Raw genomic sequence first — 17,356 nt, 5'->3', positions numbered from 1 at the left:
ATTTTCGTCACCTTTAACTTTTGGACATGAGAATTCTTAACCGGCCAACACTCTGCTCCATACAACATAGCAGGCCGAACTGCAACTCTATAGAATTTGCCTTTAAGCTTGGGGGCACCTTCTTATCGCATAAAATTTCCGAAGCGAGCCTCCATTTCATCCAACCTGCCCCAATACGGTGAGAGACATCCTCATCTATCTCTCCATTCCCCTGAATCGTAGACTCGAGATACTTAAAACTATCCCTCTTTCAAACCTCTTGAGAATCCAACTTTACTACCACCTCCTCCTCATGTCTCTGAGTCATTAAACTTGCACTCTAAGTACTCCGTCTTGGTCCTTCTCAATCGGAAACCTTTAGACTCCAGGGTTTCTCTCCAAATCTCCAGCTTATCATTAACCCCTTGTCGCGATTCATCAATCAAAACTATATCATCCGCGAAAAGCATACACCAAGGCACCTCGCCTTGTATATTCCGCGTCAGCACTTCCATCACCAAAGCGAATAAAAACGGAGTAAGAGTTGATCCCTGGTGCAACCCTGTCAAGACTGGGAAATGCTCAGAATCTCCTCCCACTGTCCTTACCCGAGAGTCTTCGCCCCCTCATACATTTCCTTAATCGCTCTGATGTACGCCACCGGAACCCCCTCGCCTCCAGGAATCTCCAAAGAACCTCCCTAGGGATCTTGTCATACGCCTTTTCCAAGTCTATACTGCTCTACCAGTCTCCGCAGAAGGTGAATTGCCTCAGTCGTGGAGCGACCAGGTATAAAACCAAATTGGTTCTCTGAAATAGACACAATCTTCCTCAACCTCCGCTCCACCACCCTATCCCAAATCTTCATCGTGTGACTCAACAACTTAATACCCCGGTAGTTGTTGCAACTCTGAATGTCACCCTTGTTCTTATATAAAGGAATCATCGTGCTCCATCTCCACGCCTCAGGCATCTTTGCTGACTTGAAAATATTGTTAAACATGTTGGTCAGCCATCTCAACTCTGACCCGCCAGAGAACTTCCAAAAATCCATTGGAATCTCGTCTGGCCCCGTCGCCCTGCCCCTTCTCATCTTGCGAATAGCCTCACTGACCTCCTCTACCCTAAATCGACGAAAAAGCCAAAATCACGACATTCCCCGGCATGCTCCAACTCTCCTAACACAACACCTCTGTCCCCCTCATCATTCAAGAGCCTATGGAAATACGACTGCCATCTTCCCTTAATGAGGGCGTCATCAACCAAAACTCTGCCATCCTTCCCCTTAATGCATTTCACCTGATCCAGATCACGACCCTTCCGCTCCCTAACCTTGGCAAGCCTAAACAACCTCTTCTCCTCGCCTTTCTCCTCTAACCCCTTGTACAAACTCTCAAAAGCTGCCGTAACAGATAACTTAGCCTCCTTTTTAGCTACCTTGTACTCCTCCGTGCTCACCCGCATCTCTTCTTCATCCTTATACTCAACTTAGCCTCCTTTTTAGCTACCTTTTACTCCTACCTTGTACTTCTTCTTCATCCCTGTTACTGTAATGTAACAGTAAGCATAAATGTATTATGTAAAAAAATCTTTTCTTTAATAACTTATTTAATATAGATTAATATATTAGTGCTATCAAAAGGCGACGCCTTTGCGAGAAAGAGGACATGGCGAGGCAAGGCGACGAGGCGACAATGGCGTCGCCTTTTAATTTTTTTTTTTTTTAAAATAGGGTTTTAGGTATATAAGCTAATCTTAGGGCTTATTTACCCATTTTGGCTCTACCAACTTACTTATTGGTGACTGTGGCTGACTGTGGCTGCTACCATTCATCTCACAAGTTCGATTCCGGCGACCGGGTACTCATTTCGGCAACGTATTCCGGCCTCCGGTAAGCAGTCAACTATAGTTTTCTATTTTTTTTCTTCTTTCTTCTTAATCCAGCGATTGGACTTGTATCTTGGTGCTGTTCCTTCCTCTTTTTCTCTTCTTCTTCTTCTATTTTCTCAATATATTAGTTTTATTGAAATTTTGATCATTTATATATTATTTTAATTTTTTTATATATATTGTCGCCATACATTCAAAAGGCGCTTGCCTTGCCGCGGCGAGGCGGGACCTTGTCGCCTCTTGTCGCCTTTCACCGTCCAAAACACTGGTCTAGTATAGAATTTTCAATCCTTGAATATCTAAAATTGTCCTCGTGAAAATAGTTTACATATCGTTTAATAAGCATCTCGCATTTCATTCAATCATATTCTTCTTTTGTTGAACATCCAGAATATAAGTAGACACCTATGAAGCATTTCAATTCTTTCCCACCATGCAAACTAATGAGAATTGTTTTCTTATACATCTGGTCTTGTTAACAGGCAAAACATCTTTGCCAAGGGTTTGACATTAAAGTTCCTTTCTAATATTTTTTCTTTTATCAAGAGAATTGTTGACATGCCTCCTGTTAAATTCGCATGGTAGGATCTACTAAAGATTATAGCTACTATGGAGTTGTGCTTTCAGCTAATTGCACCTTTTTGATTAGCTGAAAGTTAAACATTTAAAAATATAGCTACAGCCCACTGCCCACTTTGCAATATTATCACCTTTCTTGGTACTAATAATGGTTATATGCTGATTTGTCCGTAGAGATGCATCTTGCAAATGCTAGGCGGCCTAAGATTGAGGATTCAATTGATGGTGAAATGCCTAGCACTTCCGGGACACAACTCTCTGAAGATAATTTCTCTGACCTCTCAAATGCCGAAGTCTCTAAGGTTGTTTCCGGTTACACAAATGCAGGACTATGTTTTCAGACTCTCTAAAAATGCAGTTGGTTGTGTGTGGATCCTCCAAAAGTGGTGCATTTTTGGAGGATCTGACACGGGTGTGCCAAAAATTGGAGAGTCTAGCAACGTAGATGCAGGTCTTTTAAAATGCTTTTTTCCTTAGAATTGACTCAAATCATTAACTGGCAGCATTTTGGTGAATCCCCTCTACCGACTTATGAACCAGTTTTTGACTGGGAAAGTGAAAGGACATTAATATTTGGGCAAAGGATTCCTGAAGCTCATATGTCCCAGTATACGAGGTTGTAATTCATTTATTATTCCTTTTGTCCTCTCCATCCTTGAAATCTTTCTTATCAATTAAATGACTGTGGTTATAGCGGTCTGAAGATTGCCGTAAAAGTCCTATCATTGTCATTTCAAGCTGGACTAGTTGGTGAGTTTAGATTATTGAATACTGATCTTGATTGTTAAAAAGATGTGTCTGCTTAAGATTTTTCTATTCATTTGAGCCTTTGAGCTTCCAGGACTCCTTATCTGAGTTTCAGGAGTTTTTTTGTAGAGCCGTTTTATGGCACAATTTGTTTATATAATAGGGAGCGAAGAGAAAAACTTTCAGAGGATTTTATTTTCCATGTATTGCCTATCGAAATGCAAGAAGTAAGTTGCTTCAGTTTTGCTTTTCTGTTTCTTGGTTTTCGTTTTTACTTCGCTAGTTTCTTCTGATGCTAGCCTGTTGTAATCTCTGTTTATTGTGGATCCATCTCCAGGCAAGCAGCTCCTATGAAAGGCGTTGTATTTTCCATCTAGATGCTCCATCAGCATCTATTTGTCTGCTAATCCAACTAGAAAAACCTGCCACTGAAGAAGGTGGAGTGTCTCCTTCTGTTTACTCACGAAAGGAGCCAGTAAGTTTGACGCCTTTTTTTTGTTTGGTGATAGAATGTTGCTCAAGTTTGATGTTATCCTTTATATAACTACCTTGTATAAGCCACATTATCTTGCTGTTACATTTGGACTTCCCCTTTAAAATATTGAATTGTCAATCTGGCAGCTTTAAGTATGTCTAGTCTGTTTGTACTTTCCAAAAGAGGAATGGACTTTCTTGAGACATCTGATTAATATTGGAAAGGACTCCCATCTGTTTTAGTTTCTGTGAGAAGTAAATCTCTTGCTACTTTCTTGCATTTGGTTTGTGGTGATTGTATAATGTTACTTTACCAGCTCTTCTACCAAGTACACTCTGAAGATGTGCTATTCTTGAGGTTTAACTATGCTATTTCTTCTCAAGTGCTAAGAATATACCTTTACTGTATTGCTGCAGATGTTGTTTGCTTATGTCGAAGCACACCAGTTTTTTTGTGTGGATATGTTTCGTTTATGCAGACATCTTGCATGTAGTAGTATACATTTTTTTTTTATAATTGTATATCTCTATCTGTAAGTAGGTTCATCTGACAGAGAGGGAGAAACAGAAACTACAACTATGGTCACGGATCATGCCTTATAGGGATTCCTTTTCCTGGGCCATCATTCCACTCTTTGATAGTAACATAGCTTCTGTGGGTGGCTCTGCTTCTCCCAGCAGCCCTCTTGCTCCAAGCATCTCTGCTTCAAGTTCTCAAGAGGGTATCACTGAGCCACTTTCAAAAATTACAACAGATGGAAAGCTTGGATATTCAAACGGAAGCTCCATCGTCGTTGAAGTGTCGAACTTAAACAAAGTCAAAGAAGGATACACTGAGGAATCTCTCCAGGTCTTTTTCATTCTCCATTTGTTATCTTTATGATTCATATTTATTCATTGGTTTAAAGAATAATTTAGTGGCCTTTGATGCAATCTAACTTCAATTTTGCCATTTCTTTTTTTTTTAGTATGTATAGTATGTTGACACTTCTCCTTTTAGCTGCAAGATGTAGTGATGTAAATACAATTACTATTTTTGGACCACATATTTTTTTTTGAAAAGGTAATGTATTTTGTAATTTTCTATATTATAGAAGAGCCAGTCTCGGCGTTAGGCTGCTTGCTCCGTGATTTTACTATGTCACCCCTAATTAATTATTATAAATTATTTATATATTAAAAAAATAATAATGTTTAATTAAAAAAATAAAATAGACATTTATGATATATCTGTTTCAGCTGCTTCAATCGTAATTTTACTACATCACCCCTAATTAATTATTATAAGTCACTTATGTAATAAAAAATTGATAATATCCAATTTGTGATTTTACTATATCATCCCTAATTAATTATTACAAGTCATTTATGTATTAAATAAATCAATAATATTTAATTAAAAATGGTAAAATAAATATTTATGACATGTCTGCTTCAGCTTCTTCAACCGTGATTTTACTGTAGTACCCCTAATTAATTATTGTTAGTCATTTGTGTATTAAAAAATTAAAAATATTTAATTTAAATAAAAAGTAAAATAGGCATTTATGACATGTCTGATTCAGCTGCTTCAACCATAGTTTTACCAAATATCATCCCTAATTAAGTATTATTAGTGCAGCAACCATAGTTTTACTAAATATCATCCCTAATTAATTATTATAAGTCATTTAAGTATTAAAAAATTAATAATATTTAATAAAAAGGTAAAATAGATATAAAATGATAAATTAACTTTTGATGTTTTAAATTAACTTGACGTCCTATATGAGGTCCACTTAAATTTTTTTCACAAGTATTTTTATAGTAATTTTACTATGTCACTTCTAATTAGTTGTTGCAAGTCATTTAAGACATTTATGCTTTGCCGCTTCAATCGTGATTTTACTATATCACCCCTAATTAATTATTGTGGTCATCTAAGTATTGTACCACTTAAATTGAAATAAAATATTATAAATCACAATAATTAAAACTTTAAATTATTTAAAGAATACAATTGACTATCGCTGACACAAAACTCTGTACAAGGAGTAACATAAATTCCAATAGTTAACAACTTAAAATATCCAAAAACAGTTTAATCTGTTACATATTTCAAAAAAATACGTAAAAAACACTATAAATCACAATAATTAACAACTTAAAAAATTTCAAAGATATAAAATATTTGGTTGACTCGAAATTATATCGTTGTCACTTAAATTGACACAGAAGAAAAGTATTATAAATCACAATAATTAAAAACTTAAATTATTCTAAAAATATAATTGACTATCAATGCCATAAATGTTTGGACAAGAAAAGTAACATATATTATTTGAAAATTACATAAAACATCTACAGAAGTATATTTTATCATGTTCTCAAAGTCAAGGGAGGGACGACCCGGTTCATACCTACTCCGTAGGTGTCGGGGAGGGGGGGACCACTCCGGGCCTGACCTACGCGCCCTCACCCCAGCTTCGATGGAGGGGCGTTTCGAACCCCCGACCCTGGCACACCACGGTAAGCAAGCTTACCGCTGAGCCAAGGCCATCCCTCATGTTCTCAAAGTCAAATAACTTAAATTAATATGACATATCGTGTTCTTATAGTCAAATGACTTAAATTAATATGATATATCGTGTTCTCAATGTCAAATAACTTAAATTAATATGACAAACCGTAGCTTATAGTTTTCTTTTTTATATAATTTTTGAAATACTTAAAATTTAAATTTAAAATATTAATTTAATTTAAACTTTAAAAAACAAGTTGACAAATAAAAAAGAAGGAGAAATGAAAGTAAAGGATGTTTATGTCGGCTTAGTAGGGGAGTACAATGCAATTTTGAATTATTAATTGCAACTCATATGTGATGTAATATGCAATGACTAGATAACCCTTTATCTTTTTCAACAGTTTTTTTTTTTTTTTTATACAACTAGTGTCAAGTCTTATGTATCAATTTTAATCTCATACTTTATACTTAATGTAGCAAATCTCAGTCATATAATTAAAGATCTAAACTTCAAAATGCATCAAATTTTATTATTTATATGAGTAACTTATACATAATTATCTTGTGAGGCAATTTGGCTTCTTGAAAAATACTATCAAATAGTTATATGTTTTGTGTATTCATGTTTTATAATCCATAATTCAAATTTATATTAGTCTAACTTATCGTTCATAGTCAAAATATCTTAATGTTGGGCCCGTACTGACACGGGCCATGCTCCACTAGTTGTATATACACATATCACAACTTTAATTTGTAAATACACACATCACAACTTGTGGTGGAATGAAAATGATTTGTTACATCAGCCTTGTTCTTCTTACGAGGATCCTAACATTTATAAAATTACATCATTATATCTATTTATTCAGACTTGCACCAAATTGAAAAAGAACGATACAATTTGTTTGATCTTCTGTGAAGTGCAACTTGTATCTTCAAAACGACTAGAGTTTTTTTTATTCCAAATTGTCCGCCGGATGCTTTCTGTCTTTGTTACACATTCCCTTCATTCCAGCTCGCTTGAACTTCAACAATGCTGCCTGTCATTGTCCATCAAACATTTGGGGGGGTGGATTTTACATGTTAAAAATGGGGCATGTGAACCCATGGTTTCTCCATAAAATTAGGTATTTATGTGTATATATTTTCTAAAATTGGTATAATATTATATGTTGGCACCCATTATATAAGAAGGCTAAATGGTGCACTTGGTTAGATGCTAAGTTATTTACCCAGAGGACTAGAGATCAATTCCCACTTAATGCATTTTTATCCTTCTTTCTTTTAGTGGGGCACCCATGTTCTAAAAATCCAAGAGTCGCCTTTGAATTCTAACACCCCTAAGATTTAGGAACATATCCCATAGCTGGCTTGTGATTTTGCAATATAAAAATAGATGGTTAATTGTCTTTGCATCCACATAGATAACATCTTGAACAAAGTTGTGTGCCCCTCTTTTCCATTTGCTCTAGCCTTGGTGGATCGAGTAACATGGTATTTAATGCTGATGGGAGGTGATATATATCCCGTGGAATTAGTCGAGGTGCGCACAAGCTAGCCCCGACACCATAGTTATAAAAACAGAGAGTTGTATGCCCCTTTTTCTAAGGTTCTTCTGAGTAAAAACAACTTCGTTGGCTACTGACCAAGCGAAACAAGCCACCTTATATGGAATTTCAACTTTGCATATGTGTTTCCCAGTCCAAAAGATTAAATTGTATTTTGGAATTTTTATGCGTTAGTGACAATTTAATGTTGACATGGATTATAGTCTTTCATACATCATAAAAATTCTCAATGATTTCATCCCTGGTTTTATCACGTAATGTCTCTATACTAGTAGAAGATGCTCATCTCCTTCTTCATCCCTAATTTTTCATGAATTATTTATTTAAAATTAAATATTCGAGAAAAAATTTACAAGTACTGTCAAAATACAATTTAATCTTGTAACATGATTCACCTGGCATTTGTTAACATATCCATCACTAACGCAAACAAAAATGGGCTAAGAGTCGATCCCTGATGCAACCCCGTCTAAATAGGGAAATGCTTTGAATCTCCTCCCGCTGTCCTCTCCTAAGTCTTTGCTCCATCATACATGTCCTTAATCGATCTGATGTAGGCCACCAGGACTCCATTTACCTCCAAGCATCTCCAAAGAACCTCTCTAGGGACTTTGTCGTATGCCTTCTCCAAGTCGATAAACACCATGTGTAGGTCCTTCTTCCTTTCCCTATACTGATACTGCTCCACTAGTCTCCGCATCAGGTGAATTGCCTCTGTCGCCGAGCGATCGGACATAAATCCAAACTGATTCTCCAAAATAGACACTATCCTCCTCAATCTCCGCTCGACCAATCTCTCACAAATCTTCATAATGTGACTTAACAACTTAATACCCCTATGGTTGTTGCAACTCTGGATGTCACCCTTGTTCTTATTTAAAGGAATCATGGTACTCCATCTCCAAGCCTCGGGCATTTTCGCAGTTTTGAAAATGCCGTTAAACAATTTAGTCAACCACCTTAAACCAGCCTCAACAGTAAACTTCCAAAAATCCACAGGAATCTCGTCAGGCACCATTGCCCTTCCACTTCGCATCCTGCGAATAGCTTCTCTGACCTCCTCCACCTTAAAACGCCTACAATAACTGAAATCACAATACCCCTCTGAGTGCTTCAGCTCCCCTAACTCAATGTCTCTGTCCCCCTCATCATTCAAGAGTCTATGAAAATACAACTGCCATCTTCTCTTAATATGACCGTCTTCCATTAGCACAGTTCCATCCTCCCCCTTAATATACTTCACTTGATCAAGGTCACGACCCTTCCTCTCCCTAGCCTTAGCAAGCCTATACAACCTTTTTCCCCCGCCTCTCTCCTCTAACCCTGCACACAAGCTCTCAAATGCTGCCGTCTAATTAAATAAAAGTAAAATTTTAATTAAAAATATTATCATAGATATTTAAAATAAATTTTCTCTATAAATTAATTTTAGTAGTAAAAGCCTATTGATACATGTCCTTTTTGGTCATTTCTCTCAAAAAAGCACTTCTTGAAAAAGATTATCCAAACACAATATATTTATCAAAAGCACTTTTCAAATGAATTCACCAAACACAAATTGTTTTTTTTTTAAAAGCACTTTTCTGAAAAGCTATTTTATAAAAGTGATTCTCAAATAAGCAGTTTTCTAACTGCAATCCCAAACGGGCTCTAATTAAAGTTTTTTTGAGATAATGGTAACTTTATATTCACGAAAAACCCATCATTCAAATGATGATGGGCGGGCATTTACAACTCACAAAATGTGGAAATCTTCCTCGAAAGGATTGCAACTAGACTTTAAAATTTTCCTATGAAATCTACTAATTCTACTGTATACCCCAACCAATCTTGTTTACACCAAACATATAGCATGTTAAGGCATTGCATCTTGATCCTCTGAATGTTGCTCCTCATGTCTCCAAAACATTTGGAGTTTCTATCCTTCCAGCGTCCACAGACACAATCTTGAGTGGTTTTCCACCACTCTTCACTAGTCCCTCTTCTGCCTATTCCTTTCCAGCTATTAAGGAAGACCAAAGTACACTTGGCATTACCCAACTAACTCATAGGATACGAAGGAACATATTCCACAGATGTACAGCTGTCTTGCAATGCAAGAATTGATGATCGTTGACCTCTACATCTTGATCACACGTAAAACACCTTGAGCAAATTTGGAGACCTCTACTTTGTAACACTGCATGAGTTAAGCAAGCTACCCTGACCGCCAACCAAACAAAACAACAATGTTTTAGAGGGCTTTTTACCTTCCATATTTGTTTCCATGGCTAGTCTCTTATCAAGTCCCGTCTATTCCTCTCCAAGTAGCATGATCTAACAGTGAAGACAACTATACTGTGAAGTAGTCACACTGGGTTATCTGCATTTGCTGAAGTACCTGGAAACAGGTTCAACATCTATAGTAACCTTGAAATTTCATCCACTTCCCAGTCATTCAAAACCCTCCGGCATAGTAGGTTCCACCCTTGGAGACTCCACACTTGTGCTACATAGGAGTTTCTTTGTAAGCTTAGAGTATAGAGATGAGGAAATAAGACTCCTAAGCTGTCATCCCCTACCCAATGTTCATTCCAAAATTCACCTTCATTCCATTTCCTACTTTGAGTGAGATGTTGGAGTTGAAAAGTGGCCACAACCTTCTTATAGTTTTCCATACACTGCATCCAAATGTACCCATGGCTTCCTCAAGTTACCCATTGACTCAGTAACCCATACTTCTCAGTGATGAATCTTCTCCACAAAGCCATGTCCTCCATACAGAATCTCCAGAGCCATTTCTGTAGTGAGCATTCATTCCGGAGATGGAGTTTTTTAATGCCCAGATCCCCTTGGCTTATATTGAGAGTTAAGGTTTCCCATTTCACCAGGTTGTACCTTTCTTCTCCTTGTTTCCTTGCCATAAGAAAGATCTTCTTTGTCTGTTAATTTTCCTCTCAATACTCTTGGGGATTGGGAACAGACTCATCATGTATGTAGGGAGTCGGTCTACCTACCACCTGGTGATAAGTAATGACTTTTCTATCTTGCTAGCTTCTTGTCACACCTTTCCAAGACTTTATTCCAAATTTCTAACTCCTTGTTCTTGGCAACCAAAGGCATACCCAGATTCTTGGTTGGCAATGAGGCTATCTGGAATTCTATGTTTTCAGCTAGGAGTTTTCAACTTTATTCCAGTCTCTTGTGCTCCTGGATTCTTTGGAATTAATGCTATGAAAGTAGCAGACAGACTTTTCAAAGACTTCATTTTGATGGAGGTTATGAATAGTCTGCATAAGGTTCTTTTTCAGGATGTCCTAGCACCTGAAATAGAATTTCATATCAAAGCCATCCGGCCCTAGAGCTTTATCCCCATCTGCTTCTGTGCTTGACCTTTGGAGCCATTCCCGTTCCTCCATTGTGTTTGTGGGTGCAATTCACCATCTGGAAAGTTGGTCTCCAGGCTTTTGATTCCGAATACAACTGGCTATAAAAATCTATCATGGCTATTTTAATCTCTTCGGACTCCTGGATTTCTTCCTATGTACCACCAACGTGTCAATAGTGTTTTATCTCATGTGTATTGATCTTTGGAAGAATCTGGTGTTATTATCCCCTTCTTTCAACCATAGTACTCTGGACTTTTGCCTCCAGCTTGCCTCCTCATTCTTAGCCAAGTCATCCAGTTCTACTATGATTGTAGCTCCAACCATCGTCTCCTCTTCAGTCAAGACCCTGCTTTCTAAGGCTAGATCAAGTTCTGCTGGTTCATTCAACAAACTATTCTTTTTGTTGATTCTCTCTCCAAAAGTAGTTCTACTCCAGTCTTTAAGTCTTCGCTTCATCCTCTTTAACTTGACAGTAAACTTGTAGTCTGGACTAGGTTCTACCACTATTTCATTCCACTGACCGCTTATCGGTTCACTGAACCCCTCCACCTTAAGCCACCAGTTCTCAAACATGAAGTTGTAAAGAGTAGTGTTTTGGACTACCTAGTTTACTTTTGGTGTACTTGCAAGGTCCCAATTTGTATAGAGGATTGGACCTCTTTTGTTGAGAACCATATTTTGGCGTAGGTTCTCCACTTTTGGTATATGTATACGGGGTTTCCCCCCAAAGTGTTAATAAAATTGTTTACCTTATCCCAAAAAAAAAAATCACCATATGAACCTGCAAAAATCTCAAAACATGAAACAGAGCAGGAAATCTCAAATGAAGGGTTGAGTTATTGCCAAACGCAGATTGCTTTTCCTTAAAAGTACTTTTATGAAAGTGATTTTATTTAAAAAATGCTTCTCCAAATAAGTTGCTTTTGGTAGCTTGGCCTAACAAACTCTTCTCATGTTAGATGACTTCTAATATTGTTTTTTACTATTATTACATACATTTAACTTATTTTCACATTTATTATTATTATTATTTAATTATTTAATTATTTAATTTGCTATGATGACATGACTTGGGCTTTAAAGGAAATAGTGAGGATTTAGATAGCCGACCCCAACCTGTTTGGGACAAGGCATAGTTATTGTTGTCATTCCTTCACCATAAAGCATTGGTGTAGAGGAATTTAATGTTATATCGGTAAAAAAATTGGATCTCGGGCCTAACTCAACCCCAAAAGCTAGCTTGTGAGGTGAGGATTGCCCAAGTCCATATAAGGAGACCAACTACCCAATTTTTTTTCGATGTGTGGGACTCTTAACAGATAACCCCCCTCCCCCGGGGCACTCCCAGACCTAGTTAACTGGAGCATGGACAGTGTAATATAGGACCCAACATCGGCGAACAAAAAGTTGGGATGGGCTTGGCTCTGATACAACAACAACATACCCAATGTATTCCCACTTAGTGGGGTCTGGGGAGGGTAGAGTGTACGCATACCATACCATTACCTCAGGAGAAGTAGAGAGACTGCTTCCGATAGACCCTCGGCTTAGGACCAATACCCATATACCAACCCAAATATAAGTGTATATAACTAGTATGGTACACAAGACAAACTAACAGAATACTAAACACAAAAGATAAGTATATATATAAACTAGTACGGTAAGCAAAATAAACTAACACCGCTAGCCACGAACAAAAAACTCCAGCCCTCGAGGAGCGCACCCCTACTATTACCGACGCCCTCCCACCCCTAACCCTCTACCCTAATCCGCTTCCTCCACACCTTCCTATCAAGGGTTATATCCTCCGTTAGCTGTAACTGCTCCATATCATGCCTAATCACCTCCCTCCAATATTTCTTTGGTCTACCTCTACCCCGCCTAAAACCATCCATAACCAGTGTCTCACACTTCCGCATAGGAGCATCTAAGCCCCTCCTCATCACGTGCCCGAACCAACGTAACCTTACTTCTCGCATCTTGTCCTCCACCGAGGCAACTCCCATCTTCTCTCGAATAATCTCATTCCTTACCCTATCTTTCTTGGTATGCCCACACATCCATCGCAACATTCTCATCTTCGCCACCTTCAACTTTTGGATGTGGGAGTTCTTAACTGGCCAACACTCTGCTCCATACACCATAGCCGGCCGGACTTCCACTCTATAGAACTTACTTTTAAGCTTCGGAGGCACCTTCTTATCACATAGAACTCTCGAAGTGAGCCTCCATTTCAACCATCCTGCCCCGTCACGCATCGTAAAGAAATGGATCTTGGGCCTAACTTGACCCCAAAAACTAGCGTGTGAGGGGAGGATGCCCGAGTGTCCATACAAGGAAACCAACTACCTGTTCCTTTTTCGACGTGGGACTCTTAACAATATCTATCCCTGTGCATGAGTTTTTCCTCTCATTACTCGATTAAAGTAGCTTGTTTTTCTGGTTTCTTTTGTTTAACTAACTAATTTACACATTTTAATTCTACATCCCTTGTGTCGGTTGATATTTTATTTGATTAAATTTCAGGATCCAAAGAGAAAGGTTCATAAACCAGTAAAAGGTGTCTTGAAATTGGAAATCGAAAAGCTGCCAGCTAGCTCTGCTGAAGCTGAAAATGCTTTGGAGAGTGGGAATCTGATCTATGATTCTCTTGATCATGGTGATCATTTGAATGATTCGACTTTTATGAAATGCCCTACTAATGGTTCCTTTTCCAAGTCTAAATCCTCTGCGATGAAAGAGCTTATTAGGGATGGTTCAGCTACTCATGAAAATATGGAAAATACTGTTGATGATGTAAGTATGGTCTTTCAGATCAATGTTTTTTGTGTTTTAGTTCAACAATTTTTACCTTTGAACTGTTAAGTGTTTATCAGCCATGTTTCAGTGTTGTTGTTTGTTTAGTTCTATAGTCTAAACTCTCTTATAGGGAACCCTCAGCAGTCGCTTTGATGATCTGGTACTTCTTTGTCTAAAGATGATACTATGCTCATCTAAGATTGGATACTAAATTAAATTTGTGCTCATATAATGTGACCAAATCACCTTTCAGTTATTGCAAGGGCTTAATTGTAGAGCAACATGATTTTTCCAAATCTTGCGATATAGATCACTTGGCCTGTTGGTCTTGTGCCTGTGGACTTGTTCGATGAGGTTTGATTCTTTTACCGACTGATTCAGAATAAGTTGTATTTGTGTGTACAGTTTGAAGCTTTTGATTTCCGCACGACGACAAGGAACGAACCGTTCTTGCAGCTCTTTCACTGCTTATATGTCTACCCATTGACTGTTAGTATGAGTCGGAAACGAAACATGTTTATACGAGTTGAGCTGAGAAAGGATGACACAGAGATTCGAAAACCACCTCTAGAGGTCTGTATTTTTGCTTACAGAACAGTTTATCTTGTAGATTCCATGTGGTTGAATCCCTATCTAACTGTTTATCATTAGGCTATGCATCCAAAGGAACCAGGTGTACCACTTCAGAAATGGTCTCACACACAAGTTGCTGTTGGGGCTAGGGTAGCCAGCTACCATGATGAGATCAAAGTTTCTTTGCCTGCTATTTGGACACCATCACATCACCTTTTGTTTACTTTCTATCATGTTGATCTTCAGACAAAACTTGAAGCACCAAAGCCGGTAAGTCGATGTTAATTGGCCTTTGAGGGTTGCACCATCTTGGTTAGTATGCTTAAGTTCTTATTCTTGTGACAATTAAACTGGCAGTTTGAACCTTCCTCTCTTCACCCTGCATGTGCGTATTTCCACATGTTAAGAATTGGTACACTTGTTGATGGTAGGCTCCTTATAAGTTGCTCTTTTCTTTGTTTACTTCTGTCAGGTGGTAATTGGATACGCTTCACTTCCATTATCAACACATGCGCAGTATGTTTTTCTATTCTTCGACTAAAGTGTCTTTTTTTTCCCCTTCACTTTAATATCCATGTTTTTCAGTATCTAGCTGGATTTTTTTCTCTGTTAGTACCGTAATTACAATGTTTGATTTCAGCTTTGCTTGCAATGTGTCCTCACTATGAAGAAAATCTTTTGTAATGGCAACATGGGCATAGTTTCCAAATGAGGTTTTAGGAAAATATATAGGATATTGTATGTGCCTGTACTTATTTTGCATTCAAATTTATTATCCATGTCAGTCGAGCTGTCGTGACCATCTCTGCCATGATCTTCAGCCATACACTAAAAGCTTGTCCAATGGTATGATGTAGTAGTAATCTTCGTCCTGACTCTAGCAAATGAATTTTCCGTCTTATAAATATGTGACAGCAAATTAAAAGGTTGAAATAGGAACATTTTCCAAGCACAAGTGATGTAAAAATGTCTGGTTTGAGATGGATAGGTTTTGCCAGCAAAAGAAACTAGTGATAGACTTGATAAACAGGGAAGACTAAAATAAGAAAAAAACCAACATATTTTGGCTTGGTTAACGACGTTTAATGCGAATCAAACAAAAGACAAAGCTCATGGAATGTTAGAAACCTTGAATGAAGACAAAGATGAGCTTCACCTGAAAATGCCTGAACATTTGATATCATTTTATTTATAGTGGAGAGAGTTAGGAAGTCATTTTTTCATATTGGTGATATATGGTTGGCAAACGATGGAAACAATACGGATATGTATGATCAAAATCTAATAGGCAATAAGTGAAGGAAAGGCATTTTCACTCGCTTGTTTAATTTCTTACTAGCTTAGTGTATGTGCTCTGAACTTGTGTATCACGTTTATATAAAAGATCGCATACAAAAAGAATGAAGTATGTAATATTGCAATTGAAGTTACAATATATGCAATATTATATTCATTGAAATAACAAAAATGTCACGTTTATTGATTAACATTAAATACATACAAGAAGAATATATACATATTTTGGTCAAACTTATTTTAAACATCAAATGAAATATAATATTTACCATGTGCATTGCCTTTATATAGTAACTTATGCATGTATTTTCTTCTTTTAGTTAAATGAGAAGTTGGGGTACTAGAAACTTAGCATTCAATTAGTCAAATGATCTGGTAGTGATGATATAAATGATGGGAAAATCAAGAAAAATTAGAGAAATTTTTGAAGGAGCATCACGACAAGGAATGAATGTATTGTGTCGAATGAATGTTTTGTGTCAATCAAGGGTCAAATGATAAAAAAATATCTAGATAGAGTGAAAAGATGTCTCAAAGAAAAGCCTTAGCTTGCCATCTCTAGATTTAGGTGGTAGATGCCGGAAGAAAGAGTGCTGTCGAAGGAATATATTTTGAGGAAAAAGTGTTTTTTGAACTTGTGCTTGGTTGGTTCCTTCGTTAAATGGGTTGGGTCTCCGGAGGCGATTAGGAATTGGGCGGCTGAAGGATGAGGTGTAGCTGAGGGGTTGAAGATTATTTAATTGAATGATACCCAATTCTTATTTCGTTTTGTGGATGAAGAACAAGCTTTGAAAGGTCTTCATGAAGGCAGAAGGTGCTTTGACAATAACTTTATGCTGCGGGAGTGGTGGTTGGGGCATAAAGGTTGTGTTGATCCACGCTTTTCAGGTAACTCGGTGGTGGTTAATCTGGTGGGATTTCCCGTGCATTTGGTGTATTGATCTCTTTAGAAAGGTCGGAGAACTTTGTGGGGATTTTGTGACCGTAGTTTGTGGTTTACATTATGTCTAGGGTGAAAATTTTAATGAAAAATGAGGTTAGGTTCCTGTTTCGATTAAGGTGGATGATGGTGAAGTGGAGTATAAAGTTTGGCTTGCAATAGATTTTTGTCCTATGAAGCTGCAAGTAGTAAGGAATGAAGTTTCTAGTGAGAGAAGAGAAGAGTTTAGAGCTGACAAAGGGTATGGGGGCTGATGAGGTCAAAAGCCATAGGAAGGCAAACGAATATGGGGAAAAAGAAAGGGAGGGATGATTTTTTTGAAAATTGAAAAGGGAGGCGAAAGCCTAATGTTGGGAAAAAACATCCCTACCTCTAGGTAAATGTAAAAAGTTAGAAAGGAAGAGTACAAAGGTTTAATAATAATTATAGAGAGGTGAACTGTAACTCTTTTAATGAACCGACCGATTTTTTTTCTCAAAGAAAACGTGTTTTCATACTCCCAAATGGCTTGCGTCGGAGTTCGACGGTCTGCCTCTAAAATCGATAGATCGAGGTTTGAGTTCGAATAAAGAGCCAAGCGATGAAGATGGACTCTATTTTCGGCGAAGGGGGGAAGCAACGGGAGATTTCTAGC

At 37.6% G+C, this 17,356-nt stretch overlaps 1 protein-coding gene across 10 annotated transcripts in view; it reads left to right on the top strand.

The window, feature by feature from the left end:
* LOC107846697 (guanine nucleotide exchange factor SPIKE 1) overlaps positions 1-17,356 on the top strand; it is a 100,313-nt gene that overhangs the window by 13,349 nt on the left and 69,608 nt on the right. For all 10 annotated transcript variants that reach the window (XM_047395421.1, XM_047395420.1, XM_016691020.2 and 7 more), the window contains 10 exons: positions 2,623-2,750; positions 2,952-3,064; positions 3,143-3,198; positions 3,325-3,422; positions 3,533-3,670; positions 4,211-4,519; positions 13,641-13,910; positions 14,319-14,486; positions 14,565-14,756; positions 14,959-15,002. In XM_047395421.1, the coding sequence (XP_047251377.1) occupies positions 2,623-2,750; positions 2,952-3,064; positions 3,143-3,198; positions 3,325-3,422; positions 3,533-3,670; positions 4,211-4,519; positions 13,641-13,910; positions 14,319-14,486; positions 14,565-14,756; positions 14,959-15,002 (1,516 nt within the window). The remainder of the gene's footprint in view (positions 1-2,622; positions 2,751-2,951; positions 3,065-3,142; positions 3,199-3,324; positions 3,423-3,532; positions 3,671-4,210; positions 4,520-13,640; positions 13,911-14,318; positions 14,487-14,564; positions 14,757-14,958; positions 15,003-17,356) is intronic.

This window comes from Capsicum annuum, chromosome 8, assembly GCF_002878395.1.
Source record: "Capsicum annuum cultivar UCD-10X-F1 chromosome 8, UCD10Xv1.1, whole genome shotgun sequence".
Taxonomy (NCBI): Eukaryota; Viridiplantae; Streptophyta; class Magnoliopsida; order Solanales; family Solanaceae; genus Capsicum; species Capsicum annuum.
The sequence above is the reverse complement of the archived record's forward strand: the minus strand, read 5'-3'. Positions and strand labels throughout refer to the sequence as shown.